This window comes from Poecilia formosa, unplaced genomic scaffold (genome assembly GCF_000485575.1).
Source record: "Poecilia formosa unplaced genomic scaffold, Poecilia_formosa-5.1.2 Scaffold217, whole genome shotgun sequence".
Taxonomy (NCBI): Eukaryota; Metazoa; Chordata; class Actinopteri; order Cyprinodontiformes; family Poeciliidae; genus Poecilia; species Poecilia formosa.
Window position 1 is genome coordinate 710,324 of NW_006800156.1, and position 17,842 is coordinate 728,165.

At 44.1% G+C, this 17,842-nt stretch overlaps 2 protein-coding genes across 8 annotated transcripts; both read right to left on the reverse strand.

Moving 5' to 3' along the window:
- Positions 1–1,476: 1,476 nt before the first annotated feature.
- LOC103149082 (uncharacterized protein CXorf57) lies at positions 1,477–9,545 on the reverse strand. Of its 4 annotated transcripts, none has more exons than XM_016679680.1 (19): positions 9,440–9,545; positions 8,403–8,514; positions 8,090–8,279; positions 7,914–8,017; positions 7,097–7,229; positions 6,851–7,019; positions 6,501–6,657; positions 5,836–5,944; positions 5,664–5,755; positions 5,099–5,224; positions 4,926–5,027; positions 4,681–4,854; positions 3,998–4,122; positions 3,784–3,929; positions 3,662–3,712; positions 3,554–3,594; positions 3,059–3,322; positions 2,841–2,975; positions 1,477–2,323 (listed from the first exon to the last, which is right to left on the reverse strand). In XM_016679680.1, exons 1-19 carry the CDS (start codon positions 9,530–9,532, stop codon positions 2,199–2,201), a joined length of 2,448 nt encoding a protein of 815 aa, XP_016535166.1. In that variant the 5' UTR covers positions 9,533–9,545; the 3' UTR covers positions 1,477–2,198. The 4 variants fall into 4 exon arrangements, with proteins under 4 accessions (XP_016535166.1, XP_007568160.2, XP_016535167.1 ...); XM_007568098.2 differs by having other exon boundaries at positions 6,851–7,017; positions 7,092–7,229; XM_016679681.1 differs by lacking the exons at positions 8,403–8,514; positions 9,440–9,545 and having other exon boundaries at positions 6,851–7,017; positions 7,088–7,229; positions 8,090–8,182.
- Positions 9,546–10,277: 732 nt separating this feature from the next.
- On the reverse strand, positions 10,278–14,333 carry ift46 (intraflagellar transport 46 homolog (Chlamydomonas)). 4 transcript variants are annotated; one of them, XM_016679685.1, is made up of 6 exons: positions 14,289–14,333; positions 13,839–13,980; positions 13,151–13,449; positions 12,063–12,156; positions 11,675–11,806; positions 10,278–11,586 (listed from the first exon to the last, which is right to left on the reverse strand). In XM_016679685.1, the coding sequence occupies exons 2-6, from the start codon at positions 13,965–13,967 to the stop codon at positions 11,233–11,235; spliced, it is 1,008 nt and encodes a 335-aa protein (XP_016535171.1). In that variant the 5' UTR covers positions 13,968–13,980; positions 14,289–14,333; the 3' UTR covers positions 10,278–11,232. The 4 variants fall into 4 exon arrangements, with proteins under 4 accessions (XP_016535171.1, XP_016535169.1, XP_007568159.1 ...); XM_016679683.1 differs by having other exon boundaries at positions 14,186–14,328; XM_007568097.2 differs by having other exon boundaries at positions 13,839–14,001; positions 14,186–14,328.
- Between the last annotated feature and the right edge of the window lie 3,509 nt (positions 14,334–17,842).

Below are 17,842 nucleotides of genomic sequence, written 5' to 3' on the forward strand. Positions count from 1 at the left end.
CTCTAACTTTTCTTGATCACATTCTGTTGCTAACAGCTTAAAGTCTTTTAACTTCAGTTTCCTGATTGTCAAACCAACTCAAACTTCTGGAGCTTTTAGTTTGACTGTTTTAAAGTTTCTCTAATCCTCTCTAAAAAGTTCCTGCATCTCCTTGAAGCCTCAGCTAAAAAGTAAAACTAAAAGTTTATCTCGTAGCAGCAGAAATCTAACAGTTGTGCTAAACTGTTATTAGCATATGTTAGCATGAACTGACTTTTTAAGGTGTCACTTTGAAATTCACAACTTAGATCTTCAGTTTCTTCTCACTTTAAATGATTTATGCTGAAATACAAATACCTGTTATATTTTTCTCTCAGTTTCTTCCCGATTTAATTTCATTCATGCAAAACTTGAATCGTGATTCTTGCAGGATCACAGGAGACTTGGAGCTTAGAGAAGTAATGTTTGGTCGTTTTTACACGGTGCTGAAAGTGAAGGGAAGTATATATATATATACATATATTTGATATCAGTAAATGCTGTTATTACAGTAATATTAATGTCAGATTTGATACCAGCTCTAATAATTACCATAATAATTACTGTTCTTTAGCTTAAAATATTAACATGTAACAAAAGTAACTCACTTTTAAATGAACCTGGACAAAAAATACACAGAAATCTGATATTATATTTATTGAAATAAAAATAAAAAGCAGCAGTCTCTAAAAGAGAAAAAATGTATTCCAGGAAGTAGATTCTTCTTACAAGTTCCTCCTCTTACAAGTTTATTAGATGAACTCACTCATGACGTCTTGTAGTTTTTGTGCATGTGACCCCCTGACCTTTGACCCCTTCATCACAGAAACACGTCAGCTTTGCTCATGGTGAGTTACAACATCCATGTTTTGTTAAATGTGTTCAGTGGTTAATCTGTAAAGCTTCACTGGTGCTTTGTAAACATCAGCTGTCAGTTCTGTGTCTGAACGGATAGAAACATAAAAACAGTCACTTCCTGCAGACGGGGAGGACGTGACGTGAAATAAAGTTTGACATGTTCCATAAATCAGACCAATCAATGTAACTATGCTTTACGGTCTCCTGAATAGTGATGAAAACCTGGACATTTTCATCAGTCAAATCAGTTAAACATGACTGGAAAAGCTCCATATCAGGGACGTTTCAGTGGTGAAATTTTTCCTTTTTCATAATGCATCACACAGACAGGACCAGAAATAAAGAGTCTGCTGTCTAACAGTGTGACTGGGCCAGTCCAGTCACACTGTGGGCTGGTCAGACTATAATGTAAATAAAGAAATGTTGGGACAGTGACGCCCCCTGGTGGTCCTGATGGCCGGTCCGCCTCCCCACCAGGGCTCTGATTCTCACGCCTCGTTCTGAAATAGATTAGCTTGAGTTATATTTCTAAATATGCTGGAGGAAAAACTGACCCATTTTCCTCACTCTGCTAGTTTCTCCTGCTACTCTCCAGTTTTCTGTTAATTCAAATGTTATCTTAATGTTTTCTCTGATTTTTGTCCCCATAGAGCAACAGAAGGTCAGTTTGGCTGCGATTTCTTCCTACAGGGGAGAATCAGAGGTAATGCTGCCAAAAAATAAACGTTCTCCCTCACCTGTTAACGCTTTACTTTACTTTAACATAGAAAGTAATGAAAATTATATAAAACCTACAGGGCACTTTATTAAAAAAACACTCAAAGATGCTTTACAATACAAACAGTGGCTCACATTCACACACACATTCACACACACATTCACACACACATTCACACTCACATTCACACACACATTCACACTGATGAACTGATTCAGTCCTTCTGGTTTCTAATAAAATTAAAACCCTTTGATTGGTAACTAGGATTAAAATGAATTAAAATTACTTTTGTTAAAAAGTCCGCTAAGATGGCATGTTATAAAAAGTTGCTACATAAATAAACTGAACTGAATAAATAAATAAAACTTTCTGGAACTTCTTATTGTTACGTTCTGTTTCCCTGGGGAACAGATATGATGTGACACAGAGCTCCACTTGTTTCCTGGGTTGGTCCAGATCAGAGAGGAGGATAAACAAACCTCCTCAGCTCAGGTCTCCATGACAACCACTGGACGTTTCAGGCTGAAGAGTCAGTGTTTGTTTACAATGTTTACTGAAAAGTTCTTGCTGGTTCTTCTGGGTCGCAGTGAGGAACCTTCAGGTCTCAGTCCTTCAGGTGGAAACCTCGACTCAGAACCAGTTCGGTTCTGGCTCCGCCCAGGTGACACGCCTCCAGGACGCAGACCAGCCTCTGATTGGCCAGCTGGGGCGCCATGGCGATCAGGTCAGCTGAGAGAGAGAGAGGTTAGCATGATCGTCCCGCAGAGGCCAGGTGGGTCAAAATTTTTTCTCTTTCATTTACTTTTCTGATTATTTTTACTTCGCTGTACTTTAGTCATTTTATTCTGAAGCATTTCTTTTCTTACTTTAGGAAAATTTCTGGATTTTTTACCCACTGAATGAAAAACAAACATGTTTTAACCAGAAGCTCCCCACAGACACGCAGCTGCAGTTTCTGTTAAAGTTTCTTAAGTTTTCTATTGAAAGAAAAACTGATTTAGAAAACAAATATTTTGCCTGATTTTGTCATTTTTTGTGTAATTTTGACCTTTAAAATATCAAATGTTTCACATAACTTTATATTTTGATGATGACATCATTTCTAAATAATGAATGATTGATAATCTGATCAGTTACTTCAGTCGACCTTTTACTCTCACTGAGTAAAACCATGTTGCAGTAGTTCTACTGTTATCTGAGTGTTCTGGTTCTGTTCCTCCTGTGTGAACGGGTCGTTTGGACTCACCTGGAGACGGTGGAGGTGTGTGTGAGGAGAAGGCTCCCTGGGACAGGATGGAGGTCCAGGTGTTGCCGTGGCGATGCGAGGAGGAGGACAGGTGAGGCAGGAAGACGGCGTCGATCGTGTGGCCGTCCGACAGAGCTGGAGGGAGAACCAGAGACAGTCAGAACCGGTCCGGCCCGGGTCCAGCCCGGGTCCGCTCGGGCGTGTCTGCGGGTCGGTACCTCTCAGCCTCACTGTGTAGTAGTCTCTGGGGGCGGAGCCAAAGCGCTGGGCGCTGGCCCCGCCCCCCATCGCCACGGCAGCAGCCTGCTCCTCCCTGTGACTGTGGTCGAAGCGCAGTGGTAAGGTTTCCGTGGCGACGGGTGAGAAGGTCGGGGGGAGGGCGGCGGTGGTGTATGATGAAGAGTCATCATCATCATCGTCTTCATCATCCTCATCTTCACCAGCGGGGTCCAGGAACTCCATGGAGGCTTCAAACAGGATCACTGCAGAGAGACGGGTTCAGGCGGTTCTGATCCGGTTCTGGACCAAAATCCATTTCATCCCCACCGAACCCTGGACCCAGTTAACCGGTTCTGACCCGGTTTAATCTCACGTATTTCCTCATTATTTCCTGAAGACTTTTTGTTCCACCATGTTTCCAGTGACTGTGGTTCTGACCCGTTTGGACCTGCTGACCCTACGGAGCGAACAGAACCAGCACCAGAGCATCTCACCTGTCCTGTCGGGTTCTGGCTGGACAGCGAGCAGAGGACGCCTGTGGAGACAGAACACGTCCATCAGAGACACACTGAGACAGACAGGCTTCCACTGTGACCTCTGACCTCTTGCTGGGCGTCTCCGGCATCAGCAGCTTCCTCCGCCTCCCGGACCTCCTGCAGGGACAAACCCAGAGACATGAGTCCTCATGCGGAGACGTCCCCCTGAGTCCAGCCCGCCGTCTCACCGTGACGCGCCTGCTGGACGCGGCGAGGACGCGCTGAGGGACGAGGACGGAGACATCGGGCAAAAACGGGAGGACAACGGCGTCCTGAAGGACGGCGGAGACGGCGAGGACGACGGCCTGTCCGTCCAGAACAAACAGCGGTCCTCCTGGGGGACAACAGAACCGGGTCAGCTCCGGGTCCAATCGGGCCAGAACCGTCTGGCCTCAGCCTCACCTCTCCTGTGCAGCTGTAGGTAACCATGGAAACGGTCGCCTGGAGGCAGAAGGTGCGTCGCTCCCGGTAACAGAGCTGCTCCAGCTCCCTCTGAAGCTCCGCCCCCTGCAGGAACCCGAGCTCACCTGGGAAACAGAACCAGAACCAGAACCGAGTGACGGGGTAAACAAAACAAAAAAACCCTTTAAACTCATTTTAACTCAAATAAGACTAAAAAAGGCGACTTAAGTGATCAAAACATCAATGCTATAATATTTAAAAATTACATCAGACAAACCAAAATGTAAAATTATTTGGGAATTTTAGTATTTTAAAGATCAAAATGAAAATAATTAATATAAATATCTAAATCAGGCAAAATAAACATTTTTCTAAATCATAACATCAAACAGGACATTAATGTTATAAGTCATTAATTCAAAACGATGATTATTATCATTATTATCATTAACATTATTATAATTAATTATTATTATTATTATTATTAACCAAACAAAGTAAATTTTCCCCCAGAAAGGCAGGAATGAAAGTTTGAAAAGAAGAAAAAATGTCGTTGAAACTCCAACGTTTTACCATCCTGACGCCAAGTAAAAAGTGCAGAGTAGTAAAAATACTCCTAAAAGTAAAAAGTTAGTTAAGTAAATGTAACTAGATCTGTGTGGACCGTTTGCACTGTGGCTCACCTCTCCTCTCCCTCATGAGCGTTTCCAAGGAGACGGGAGGAGGCGGGTAGATGAAGAACCCTCCAATCAGAGCCCTGCTCAGCACCTGCTGGTCCTCCTGGTTCCTCAGCCACCGTAGGAAGGTCCGGACCGGCTGCAGCCGCCGGTAGCTCATCCGGGGGTGGTGACCCTGCCCTGCCGGCCAATCAGAGCAAAGGTCAGAGGTCAGGCTGGAGCAGGAGAGGAAACGGCAGGGTGAGGCCTACCTGTGCAGTACACCTGTGAGTAGGTGGTGTTGGTGAGGTAGAACCAGGTGGGGTTCTGTTGGGCCGTGACGGGCCGGAGGCGGGTGCAGACCACCACGGACACTGCAGACAGAGCAGGAACATCTGGACTGCTGCTGCAGCTGCTGCTGCAGTGACCTGCCAGGCTCACCTACGTGGGAGGAGCTTCAGCTGCGTCTCAGGCTGCGACGTGGAGAACAGCTTCACCATGATTGGCTGCTCGCTGCTGCCGTCTTCCAATCGGAGCCAGCGGTACTCCAGAAGCCCCGCCCCTCGACCATCTGACGGTGAACAGGAAGCGATGCGATTAAACAGAAACATGTGAGGCGCATCAGTGAAACAGGAGCAGAACAGAAGCAAAGAAATTCTGAGAAGAGTTTGATTACACATTCACACCAAAAGAACCGGACTTTTGAGACAAACAAACTAGAGTTCAGTTAAAGCAGATTAAACAAGGCGGGTGTGAATGAGTCCTCAGAGGTTTTAAAATGGTAACCTTTGTGTTTGAATTCAGTTTGTTTACTGAGTAATTCTTCTGAAACTTTGAGGCCTGTTTTCTCAGCTATCTGGTTTACAGAGTGCCAATATTCCAAAGGCCATATCATGTTCATTTTTTATTATTTCCACATGTTTGACATCATTAGAAAACTTAGAATAGCTAATTTAAGAATCTGTCAAGGCGGGTCACATATCTGACCTCCGTCAGCGTTTCTGTCTCACCTTTACTCCGGACTCGCTCCGACCGACCTGCAAAGGTCAGCAGGCCGATGACATCACACAGGTTGCCGTGACGACGCTCCTGGAACTCCTTGCTGGTTGTATTGGGTGAAAGGACAGGCGGGTCAGCGGGAGGTTTGGACGGAGACAGACGGGGACAGACGGGGACACAGACCTGTTGTAGAAGCTGTATGACGGTGCAGGTGGGACGCTCTCAGGTGAGACGGACGACTCAGAGACGACACAGAGCTGAGCTGCCGGGTTCCTGCTGTTCACACTGATCTCTGCAACAGAGACGGGCCGGGTCATGACCCCGCCCACATCATCACTCCTCCACCACCGAGAGACAAACCGATCCCATATTCAGCTGTTTCTCTGGATCGGATCGGTTTCGGCCGATAGCAAAACTCGGTAGAGGACAAAGTGAATCAGTGCATCTCGTTTCCAGAGCTGGTGAACATACTGGGCTTTACTGGACCATCATGTTCATCAGGGCCAATAAAACATGTCCACTGCAAAAACACAAAATCTTACCAAGTATTTTTGTCTAGTCTGCAGTGCAGATAAGACTAAATCTAACTCTCAAGTAACTTTTCAGGGAGACATCAGAGCTCGCTTTAACTCCAGAATTCCTCAGTATTAATGAAAAAGTTCTAGTTTCCACTGGCAGATTATTTCTCAACATGGGGAAAATGTCTTGTTTTTGTTCTGAAAAGCTTCTTGTCAGTTAGTTTTAATCTTATTTCAAATTCACCAAGATATTTGCACTGGAAGCTAAACTAAAATACTTGGTTTTAGTTTTTGCAGTGCGCTCCACAGGAAGTCCAGAGTTCCTCGTACCGATGTCGTCGACCTCCGCCTGGTAGTGCTGTTTGACCCGGAAACGTCGCAGGCTGATGATGTCACCGAGCTCCAGGCGGCGGTACCAGCTGACACACACACTGTTCCACAGCACTACACACACACTTCCTGTCCGGTCGCAGGCCTGCAGCACAGCCTGGAGAACACATGGAGACAGCTGTAGGGCACGGCAGTGGAGGGGTGATGCTGTGGGCTGAGGGGAGCAGGAGCTGCTCAGGATTTCACCTAAAGGTTCCTGTCTGAGCAGGAAGTGAGGATAGATTCATTCCCAGCGGTCCACAGCATCACATGTCCTCCACCGTGCTTCACATTATATGTTTCCCACTGACCTTATATGGGCATTCACAGTTCCTGTCTGTCCTGCCGTAGTACATCAGGTGGGACTTGTTGATGATGCGTACAATCAGCTGATGCTGGATGGCGCCCCTGGCGACACCGCGGCGACCGGACAGGAAGCGTTCCCGCAGCTCGGACACGGTAACAGACGGCTGTCGTCCTGGCAACACACAGGTCATGTGACTGGTTAATTAGTAACTCCCCTGAAGAACCTGCGCTGTGATTGGAACCTACCTTCCTCCTCCTCCTCCTCGTCTTCCTCCTCCAGACCCTCAGTGGGCGGAGCCTCCATCCACGCCTCGCCGCTGTAGTCCACGTTATTCCACAAAGGGAGGAAGACGCTCCTGCTGGCTCTGAGAGGAAGCAGCTCACCTGACCGACCATAAACCAATCAGAGGGCAGGAGAAACTCTGATGATTATCCTGCAGGGGTGTCCAAAGTGTGGCCTGGGGACCATTTGTGGCCCACAGACTGACATTTTGTGGCCTCTTAAATGCAGGTTAATAATGACGACACACCTTTTATTTTTAATCAGAGTTAAATTATTGCTGACATAATTTTCTTGCAATGGAAAATATTAAGTACAACACAAAGTAGTTGTACTTTTATTACCAAACTTTTCTAATTAATAGAAGAACATTTATCCAGAGTTTTACTGAAAAGCTGACATTTCTGCACCCAACTCAGCTTTTATTTAATTCATTAAACTTGAAAGCATTTTGAAAGAAAGTGACCCAAATCCTGCTTTTATAACTGAGAATAAAAGGCAATAAACCCCATAGGAATTTGAAAACTAGACACCTTTAGTTTAATAAAACAAATATCCAAAATAATTTTAAATGTTTGGACTTACAATAAATAGCATCAACATTTTCTGCATGGCGAAGCATTCATCGCGTCATAAACATAAAAACTGTTCTTGGAAATCATTCCAATTTGAAATAAGTTTCTTCAGGACACCACTTATTTTAAAAAGTTTGATTAATGCTCACCTGCTCCTGACATTTTTTGGCCCACATGACAAAATGTTTGGATACTGGTTCTACTGGTTCTCACCTGCTGGTTCTGATGGTCCGAACCAGGGCAGAGAGTCCCAGTCCGCCTCGGACCTCCTGACTCCTTCCTCCTCATCGTCAACCTGAACGCTCACAAGCCTGTAGCTGCAGGGGGCGGAGCCTCAGTCAGTTCCTCTCATGACATCACTGCACAGCGTCTCACCTGGCTGGACTCACCTGTCTCTGTCTGCGGAGGCCCCAGGGCATTCTGGGAGCTGTGCGCTCAGGGCCGGGCTGAAGGCGGCATTACGGAGCGCCGACCCCGGCTTCAGGACCCGCCTCTCCACCAGCCGGTTCAGACCGGGGTCCAGAGTCACCTGGAGGCGGCAGTCACCGTCTGTCAGCGTGACGTCATACAGGTCCTCACCTGGAGACAGAGGACAGAGGGAGGTCAAAGAGGATAGAGGACAGATAGAGGACACTGCGATCAGCAGACAGACGGCGGACACAGAGGACAGAGGACACCATGTCTGTCCTGTTTCTGTCTCACCACTCAGGACGGCCTGGGGGAAGTAGATGGCAGACGCCGGGTCTCTGCTGTAACGACGAATGTCCACAACGTGCAGGGACTCCCTGCAGACAACTGGTGAAGACGAAGACGCCTGCAAGGCAAGCAAAAGGGGAAAAAAACAAAGAAATATGGAGGAGACTGATCCTTAGTTTGGTACCAAACAGAACCATCTACAACGGGGTGACTGATCGCAGTCAGGCATCAGTTTCTTTCCCACACAAACATATTAAAATGTATTTTCCAGTCTGGATGCAAGAAAAATGATTTTATGACTTGAATAAATAAGATGCACCAGCAGGTGGTTGGTTCATTTTTATCCCATTTTGATCACAGGTAAGAAACTCTCATCTGGTCCAATCAGGGAACCAATCAGTGGAAACAATATAAAGCTTTCAGAACATAATTAACATGTTAAATTAGATTTAAGTATTTTTTGACAGAAACAAATAATAGACTAAGCAGAAAAGACAGCACTCACGGATATTTCCCATTCCAAATCTGCTTAGGAAATGTTGAAATTGAAGCCAACTATCCTTATTTCCCATTAATTAATAATGTTACTATCCTTTTGATAAAATAGCTACATTATAAGGACCACACAGTTAATTCGGGATAAACTGATCAATCTCAAGGTTCTTTATCTTAACAGTCCTAGTTCTGATCAGAACCTGACCTGTCAGATTCACAAAGTACTTCTTCTACATCACCTGCCTGCGCTGCGCCTGATAAACCGGGTTAAAACCACCAGAACCGAACCAACTGAAGCTAGTCAGCTGCTAATAAACAGCCGAACTGATGGTCTGGATTCGTTTCATGAGAACCCGAACCAAACAGAACTCCACAGAATAACTGCTGTTGTTGATAAGCGGAACCGCCTTAAAGCAGCTGGGTTCTGAGTGGAGTCTGGTGGAGGAGGATTCGATCACAGAGACGGGACGGAGGCCGCTAACAGCCGCTCTTGTTCCCGTTCAGCTCATCATGACTGTAACGGTAACAACAAAACTCTGGGTTCTGACCTGGTTCGGAGCGGGTCTGGACCTAGTCAGGGTCCTGTGGAAGATGCAACTGTCTGCCGCCATGTTGGCCCTGTCAGTTCCAGAGAGGTGCATTGTGGGAAATTGAGGCTAACTGCTTGACAGCTGTGGAGCCACAGATGGGTGAACCGTTAGAGAAATTATTCCCGAGTGAAAATGTATTCCTTTACGGAGAAATTAAGGAATCTAAATAAAATGTTATAAAATATATATTATAATTATACATAAAAACATTCCTTTTTTATTACTTTGCTTCCTGTGCTAAAATCACGTATTAACTTAAACTCCTACAGCGTTTCAATGAAGAGAACCAGGAGAAAAATTGGAAGAAAAAATAGACAAACATCATTGGATAAAATCAAATCTTTATTCAACAAAATCACTCAGTTGTCTGTCTTAAATAATTATATTTCATGTTTAACTTCTGTTAATGTGTTACGTTAGTGTGATTAATATTGACTGTAATTTAATTATTAGTGGTATTATTGTCATTCTGAGAATAAAAATATGTCATCATTTTTCCCAGACAGATAATTTTCTCTTCAGGTTATAAAGTTTCAGACTGATGGAAATATTTTTGTGATTACTGCATTCATGCATAATGTTGAGGCTTTAGTGAAATATTATTTTAAATACGTTCAGCACAAAGCTGGCATGTGATTTCTGGTTCTCACCTCCCCAGGATCTGAGCCGGTTTCTGTCAGTCCTCACCTGATTGTTCTGCTGTTCTTCTTCTCTCGCCTGTTTCCTGTCGTTCTGGTTCTGTGCTGTGTGTCGTCTTAAAAAAATGTTTTTTCCATCTCAGAGTTTTGGTCTTTTATTAGCCGCTTTCTTTTTGCCGGTATTGTCTTACTTTTAATCATAAACTAAACTCAGCTGTTCCTCATAAAGTGACCAGTATCCCGTTTCTTATTTATGACGATTTACTAAAAACGTAAACAAACACAAACCATCCTGCCCAAAACTAAGCTAAGAAAATAGTTTCCCTTCCTTTCAATAAGGATGATTTACAATGATTTACTAAATTTAGCTGCATTTTCATTAAAATATTGAAAGTCTTTGTTAGTTGCTGAGCAGATAAAAATACAATTGTAATTATTTTTTGTAATTTTATTTGGAAAATAAAAAGTGTGACCTGGAAGTCCTGTCAGGTTCAGGCCTGCGCTGCTTCAGACCCGTCATCAGATCAGGAAGTCCTCAGCAGAACTCTGCAGAACCCGACCTTCGATGGAGTTCAGGTTTAAAAAAGTAATTATCAACAGGAGTCACGATGATTTCTCTGGTTCTGCTCCTTCATCCCTGCTGGTGGTTCTGACCGGGTTCTGGTTCCACTCCTCCAATGCTTCAGGAAATGAGGTCAAACTTCCTGAATTGAAACCTTTTGGTTGCCATGGTGACGCTGATCACTGAATGGTCTGGATTCAGGCTGACATGTTGGGACATTCCTGCAGAACAGATGGTGCGTTCACTGCCACTGGGACGTCTGAGACTCAGACGCCAGCTGCAGCAGGTCATGGTTCATGTTTCACTTTATAAACTGTTTCTCTCTGGGAACCAGAACCAGCTGCTGGATGTAAAATGAATTATAAATGTAGAGATGAGAAGGTTCCTCATCTCTGAACCCGACCAGAACCCTTTGGTTCTGTATGATTCTCCTGCTTTCACTCTTTATTTGACAGCAGAACCAGAGAAATAATCTGAAGCCAGAACCACTCAGTCATCAGAACCGCTGCAGCACTAAACCGAAGCTATGGCCCCTGACCTCTGACCTCTGCCTAGACCCGGCTGGTGAAGTGCTGGGAGTCTCTGAACTCCAGGTAGAGGCAGAAGAGCAGGTGCAGGCTCTGGACCCTGGTTCCGTGGACGGGGATGTCCAGCAGGCTGCAGACCAGGTCGGCGTACTGCGGCAGGCTGCAGGCCAGGCGGGCCGGCGGCAGCTGCAGGGCCCCCAGCAGCTCCTCCACCTCCGGGGGCCACTCCTGCATCAGGCTGTCCAGGTCCGGCATGGTTCTGCTGTACCGCACGCTGGCCGGCGGCTTGGACCGGTGCAGCGCGCTGATGCTGTCCACCCAGCTGTCCACGGCCCGGGGGTTGGTCCGCGGGCCCGCCACGCTCGCAACCTTCTTCAGCTGCAGCGGGGAGACAGAGCGGGGTTCTGATGGTACCGGACCGGACCCCGGAGGCTGCAGGTGTGTGTGTGTGTCCAGCTGTGTGTACCTCTGTGGTTCCGTGCTGTTTGGTTTCCTCCGACAGAAACAGAGACAGAACCGTCGGGTCCGACTGCTTCACACTGGGCTCATCCAGAACCAGCAGGCCCAAATTGTCTGGTTTCCCATCCGGTCTCGGAACCTGAACACACCACGCACATTTCACATCAGGGCAACCTGGCAGAGACGGTGCTGAAGCTTTGATTTGGACCCAGTTCTGATCCAGGGTCTGTTTTCCAGCAGCCTTAGAACAAACAGAACCAACTGAGGTTCTGAGAGTTTATAGGGAACAGCTGGGGTTCTGTCCAGAACCGGTTCAGAACACACTGGACCACGGTTCTAAAACATGTTCTATCAATTGAAGGCCTGGTTCTGACCCGGCTCCCAGGGTTTGGTACCTTCAGGAAGGCGTCGATGTCTCCTACAGCGGGGATGAAGTCCGGGATGAAGGGCTTGAGGCAGAGGTCCAGTTCCTGGTTCTGAGGAGAGTACCTGAGAGGAAATGGACCCATTTGTCAGATCCAGATGTTCTGACCCAGTGGAGCATGTAGAACCTGCAGGACTCTGGTTCTGGACTGATTCTGGACTCCCTGCAAGAACCTTCTCATCTCTACATCATTAAAAATGTGAAGCTGCAGGAGAACCAGATGGTTCTGATGCAGAATATAGAATAAAACCACATCACATCTGGATCAGAACCAACCAAACTGGACTCTTTCAAGTGTAGAGAGCAGAAACCAGAACCTGGAGCTTCAACTGCAGGTTCTACTGGGTCAGAAAAGCCACATACAGAATGGAGTGAGTCAATGTCAGTCAACATTCTGGTGTCAACATGCTAGCATTAGCTAACGTTAGCCTTACAGCTAAAATTGAAATAATTAAACTTAGTAAACAGAACAGAGTATGTCACTATTACTCAACATGCTAGTGACTAACACATGCTAATGAAAGCTGTTTAGCTAACATTCGCATTTAAATAAATTTTTAGTTCATTCAAATTCAAAAATACTTAATTATCCCAAAGGGAAACTTAATGTTGTTGTAACTCATATTAATTAAAATTCTTCAAAGTGTTATTATAGATAGTGGCAGCTGCTACACACCAGTTTTTGTGGGGTATCATTAGCAATATGCTAGCAATACCCCACATGATACAGCATTTTAGCTAACCTTAGCATTTTAACCACTTTTTTATTGTATACTAATGTTTGTAAACTAAATGTTTGAACAACAATGCTAAATTTAGCTAATATACAGTCAGTAGTATGTAGGATGTAATTAGCATGTTGACTATTTTAGATTATACAGCACTGTTTTCATACTGATTGGACTAAGTCCATATTATCAGAACCAACCCATCCAGCTTTAAGTGAGTGGGACGGATGTTCAGAACCGTCTGCAGTGGAGTTCAGGTCCTTGTTGGAACCAGAGGTTCTGTTGGTTCTACCTGGTTCTGATGGGCTGAGCTGTGTGTGTCTCTCCTCACCGGGTGATGTACTGGAACAGCTCTCTGATCTCTGTGGTAACCGGCAGGTTGGAGTAGTCTGCAGGGTCGTACACTCCATCCAGAGTCTCAGTGGGCTCATCGTCATCATCATCTTCATCAGATTCATCCTCATCAGAGTCCTCCTCTTCTTCCTCCTCCTCTTCCTCCTGGGTCAGACCGGGCCCTGGCTTCAGCCCCGCCGGCTCTATGGCCCTCACAGGTCTGTGCTCCTCATCCAGCTGGCTCCTGCTGCTGCTGGTGGACATGATGCCCAGAACCTTCTTGCTGCTCCACTCGGTCTGACAGGAGGAAAACATGGAGGTCAGAGAGGAGCAGTCTGACCTCTGACCCCTGAGGATCAGCTGTAAAGTCATCAGGAAGTAGAAACCCCTGATCTAAGAGGTTTGAAATTTTCCTTTATTGACTTTTAGAATAACTGCATAAACCTGTTGATTATTTAAAATAGTCAAAAACTGAGGAAACAACTTTTATAACTTTATCTGTTTGCTTGTTTGTTTTTCAAAATAAATCTAAAACTATATTGTGAAAGCTGAATATTTTTATTTTTGCACAATTTTCTAGAGAGTAAATAATAAAAATAATCTTTTCTGAGACTAAAACTCCGAGTTTTAGACTCCTGGCTTCCAGATTTAACAGCGGGACAGCTCAGCAGGCTGTGACCGGGTACCTGTCTCTGTCCTCGGGGAGTCGGGCTGTAGACACTCGGTACCTCCTCTCCGTCCTCCACGTCCAGGCTCTCGTCGTAGGGCTGGTTCCTCAGCAGCTGTGGGTCCTTTCCGCGGTCAGTCCGCTCCATGGGACACAGCTGCCTGAGGAGGTTCGGGTGGTACCTGGGTTAAAGCAGCTTCAGCTTCAAACCGTTACCTGATGTACTGAAACCAGACCTAACAGAACTAGCAAAGCTTTAGCCCGAGCTAACGAAGCTAACCGTTACCAGCAGCTCGTAAATGGGCTTTTAAACGACTAAAAACACACAGTAATCAAGTAAAAACACAGCGAAGATTTCAAATTCACCGTTTAGAGACTGAAAATAATCGGCTGACTGCAATTTAAATCTGTTTATCTTTCACCAAACGCTTCTGGTTACAGCAGTTACCTAAGCAACTGAGAAATGTACCGTATCCTAGCAACGGGAGGCGGTTGGCAGCCAGATGACGTGGCGCATTACCGCCACCAACTGGACAGGAGGGGGATTCAGGATTTTATAACCCGGAATGGCCAATGCACATTAATAAAAATACATCTTTTTCTTGTGTACTTCTGATGTAATCGCTTTAAGTTTTTCTTTTGTCAGATATTTTTAACTCAGTTGTATGGAGCTACATGAGCTCCAGGGATAATTAACAGCTCATAAAAGTTTTGCATCTGTAGGCCCATATAGTCTCTTATTTTCTGCATAAAAAAGCCCTCAGAGTTTTACTGCAATAAAATGGATGAAAAACAAACCTCTGAAATCTTGATGGTTCTGAATTTAAAGGTAAATAAAAATCTAAATATTTGCACTAAAAAGCAAAGATCCTGATTTTAGCTGTTTTTAAGACAAAAGAGAAACTTCTTTACAGTTTGAGAGATTTACTTCAGATTCAGACTTTAAAATAAATAAAATAAAATGTTTGAATGAAAGTATGAACAAGTCGTTGAACAAAGAAGGTCTAGTTTAGTTTAGTTTAGTTTAGCTTAGACTAAAGAAGGTCTAAACCTTCTTTAGTTTAGACACCAACCACCAGCTGCAGGAGGTTCTGATGGAGGACCAACAGCACATCTGAGCCCTTCACACATTATGTGTGTGTTTCTAGTCATAACTGTGATGGTGTATTAATATGTATTGTATTATATGTATTATAATGTGTATTAACTTGGTATCTGGTCCAAAGACTGTCCACATTCTCTCAAAGGGGCAGTATTATGTACATTTTACTTTTTTGATCTCTACATTGTGTTGTAATGTTGTTCTCTCATCAAAAGCATACCTAATTTCCATGGCAACCATTCAGCTGTTCAAAATGCCTGGATGGACTTAGCTCCGCCTTCAAAATGTAGCTCCTCCCCCTCTCAGCTCCTTCAAGCAGTAATTGGCAAACCCCAGGTGGGACTGTGCATCTGCTGAACTCATTATATGAGCTCAGTGAATCGCTGGTAAAAACGTTGTTAAAGGGTTAATAGGAGCTCCAGAGAGAGCAGGAGCTTCTTAAAGAGACAGGGGTCTATTTTCAAGGCATTAATTAGGAAGTCAGATTTCTATTATGTTATAGTTGATATATAAATAATTTTTCTGATAATTGAAGATAACATTGCAAGTAGATTGTGCTGCAAAATACTATATGTCTAGAAAATACATAATTATGTCCCTTTAAAGCAGACTTTGGGAAGTTCTCTTTACAAAATTTCACCCAAAGATGATTCAGTTTGCCACTAACTACTTCAGAGGATCTCAGTGTTTCTGTGCAACAAAACTAGAAAACACAAACTGTACCAGAGGTGAGAACTGCCTGACTTCAGTCTTTATGTTGTTGCTGCACTTTATGACCAAAATCTTCAGGTTCCTTAGGAAACCTGTGCCGTTCTTTCTGCACATCAGGTTGCTAAGGTTCATTTAGCTCAGTTAGATTTTTCACATAATCTGACTAATAAAGTTGCTTCGTCTCTGAGATTTGCTTTAGCGATATTTCCTGTGGATATGTAAAGAAAACAAATTGAAGCTTAAACTCCACATTTTATTCCGAAGTGGAAGATTACAGTTTCAACACATAAGAAAGAAACAAATATTTTTTATGAAAGCTAAATACTTTTATAAAAGCTTTAAAGCAATTTTCGCAGAAAGTGGAGAGGGAGAAGGTAGGAGCAGAGCAGGATGAGACTGCTTGGTTCAGAAGTGATGCTCTGTGGTGACGTCATCACCACCATCATCACTATCATCATCTGGTACCAGCTCAGCCTGGGGGGGCGGAGTCACCTTCGCACACGGTGACAGGTCACTTCCTGTATTTATAGAATGTTAAAGAGAAAATTAATTTATTACCAAATAATTTGCGCAGAAAAGTTTTAATCAGTGAAGATCATCAGTCAGTCAGTGATTGGTTGGATCCTCAGGTCAGAAAATGATTCAGGGTTTTACCTTTGGCTCTGAGTCCAGATGAAAACCCCAAGAGGAAAGAGCAGATGAAGAACAGGAACATCACCACCAGGTAGCAGAGCAGAGTGATGATGAGGAGAGGGGAGGAGGAAGAGGGCGGAGTCAGATAAAGGGGCGGAGCTTCTGAAGAGGCCTCAGCTGTTACAGTGGGCTGAGCTCTGGTTATGAGATATTCTAAGAAAAGAGGAGCATCATACAGATCATATTTATTCCAGTATAAACTGTCAAGCACTTCAGTAGTGGGCAGAGCTCTGGCTGTTCGTTTTTCTGCAGAGAGAATCCAACCAGATCAATTCAATATTCAGAGTAGAAACCAGTGTTGTGTTCAAGACCACCCAACCCGAGACCAAGACAAGACCAAGACCAGAGTGTATCGAGACCGAGACAAGACCAAGACTTTTGGGGTCCGAGACCAAGTCAAGACCAAGACCGAGGCAAGTCGAGACCGAGTCAAGACCAAGACCAGTGGCCCGCGCTACATGACACAATAAAATGTAAAATATGATCGAAATTGCTTCTCAAAATAATCTGAAAGATCCATATTACCATAAAACAACTAGATATTAAATACTTAATACATTTTACCAATATTAAATATTCCATTTATGTGCTAAAAAGTGTGATGGTCACCATGGCAGACATTACAGCTGCCACTTTGAACAAAAACAATCAAAGAGCAATGTGCATGCTCTGCGTGCTCTTTCGTTCTTGTGTTTTAGTTATTTGTTAATTTAAATATTAACGTACATAATTAAATCAAATAATGATGCAGTGCACACAGAGCATTACAAGAACAAAGAACGGGTGTTCTGTCAGATCAGCATGCGTTGTCAGATAGTCGTACGCTTAGCTCAGATATGCATACGCTGTCATTACCATATGATTTTATTTAATCATCAACATAGAATCATGACGTAGATCATCATACACTTGGTTATTAACAGTCGTATGGCATCCAACTGCAGCCAGACCTGCTTTAAATACACTTTGAAACCACAACAACGCATGTATATCCATCTAGTTATCATATTGTGTCATATTATAAACAATTTAATTACTTATTTTCGTCATAACTTGTTGCGTATACTGACAACTCCACTGACGGTCTGACTTAATGCGCATGCGCTGGCATGGTACTGACTGCATGTATGCTATTTTGACAGCATATGGCTATCTGATAGAACACCGGCTATATCTGTCAGACATGTCATTACCATAAGATTTCATTTAATCAGCAACATAGAATCATGACGTAGATCGTCATACACTTTGTTATTAACAGTTGTATGGCATCCTGACTTAGCGGTTAAGTGAGTTTTACACGGGCGTGTGTTGTAGCTGACTCCAGCAGCAGCCAGACCTGCTTTAAATACACTTTGAAACCATGACAACACATGTATATCTATATAGTTATCATTGAAAACAATTTAATTACTTATTTTCAGGATAACATGCTACGTATGGTGAACTGACAACTCCTCTGACAGTCGGATTTCTTAAAGCTTAATGCATGTTTGCTACTCTGACAGTGTATGGTA

Bases quoted from the DNA above. Each gene is read 5' to 3' on its own strand.
- LOC103149082 (XM_007568098.2), bottom strand. From the start codon at position 9,532: ATGCACCTCTCTGGAACTGACAGGGCCAACATGGCGGCAGACAGTTGC. The intron at 3,930-3,997 runs GTGAGGCTGAGG...GTTGTCCCCCAG, and splicing joins CCTACAGCTGCACAGGAGAG to GAGGACCGCTGTTTGTTCTG. The intron at 2,976-3,058 runs GTACCGACCCGC...TTCTCCCTCCAG, and splicing joins CTACACAGTGAGGCTGAGAG to CTCTGTCGGACGGCCACACG.
- ift46 (XM_016679685.1), bottom strand. From the start codon at position 13,967: ATGGAGCGGACTGACCGCGGAAAGGACCCACAGCTGCTGAGGAACCAG. The intron at 11,807-12,062 runs GTACCAAACCCT...TGGTGTGTTCAG, and splicing joins ACATCGACGCCTTCCTGAAG to GTTCCGAGACCGGATGGGAA. The intron at 11,587-11,674 runs GTACACACAGCT...TCCCCGCTGCAG, and splicing joins AACAGCACGGAACCACAGAG to CTGAAGAAGGTTGCGAGCGT.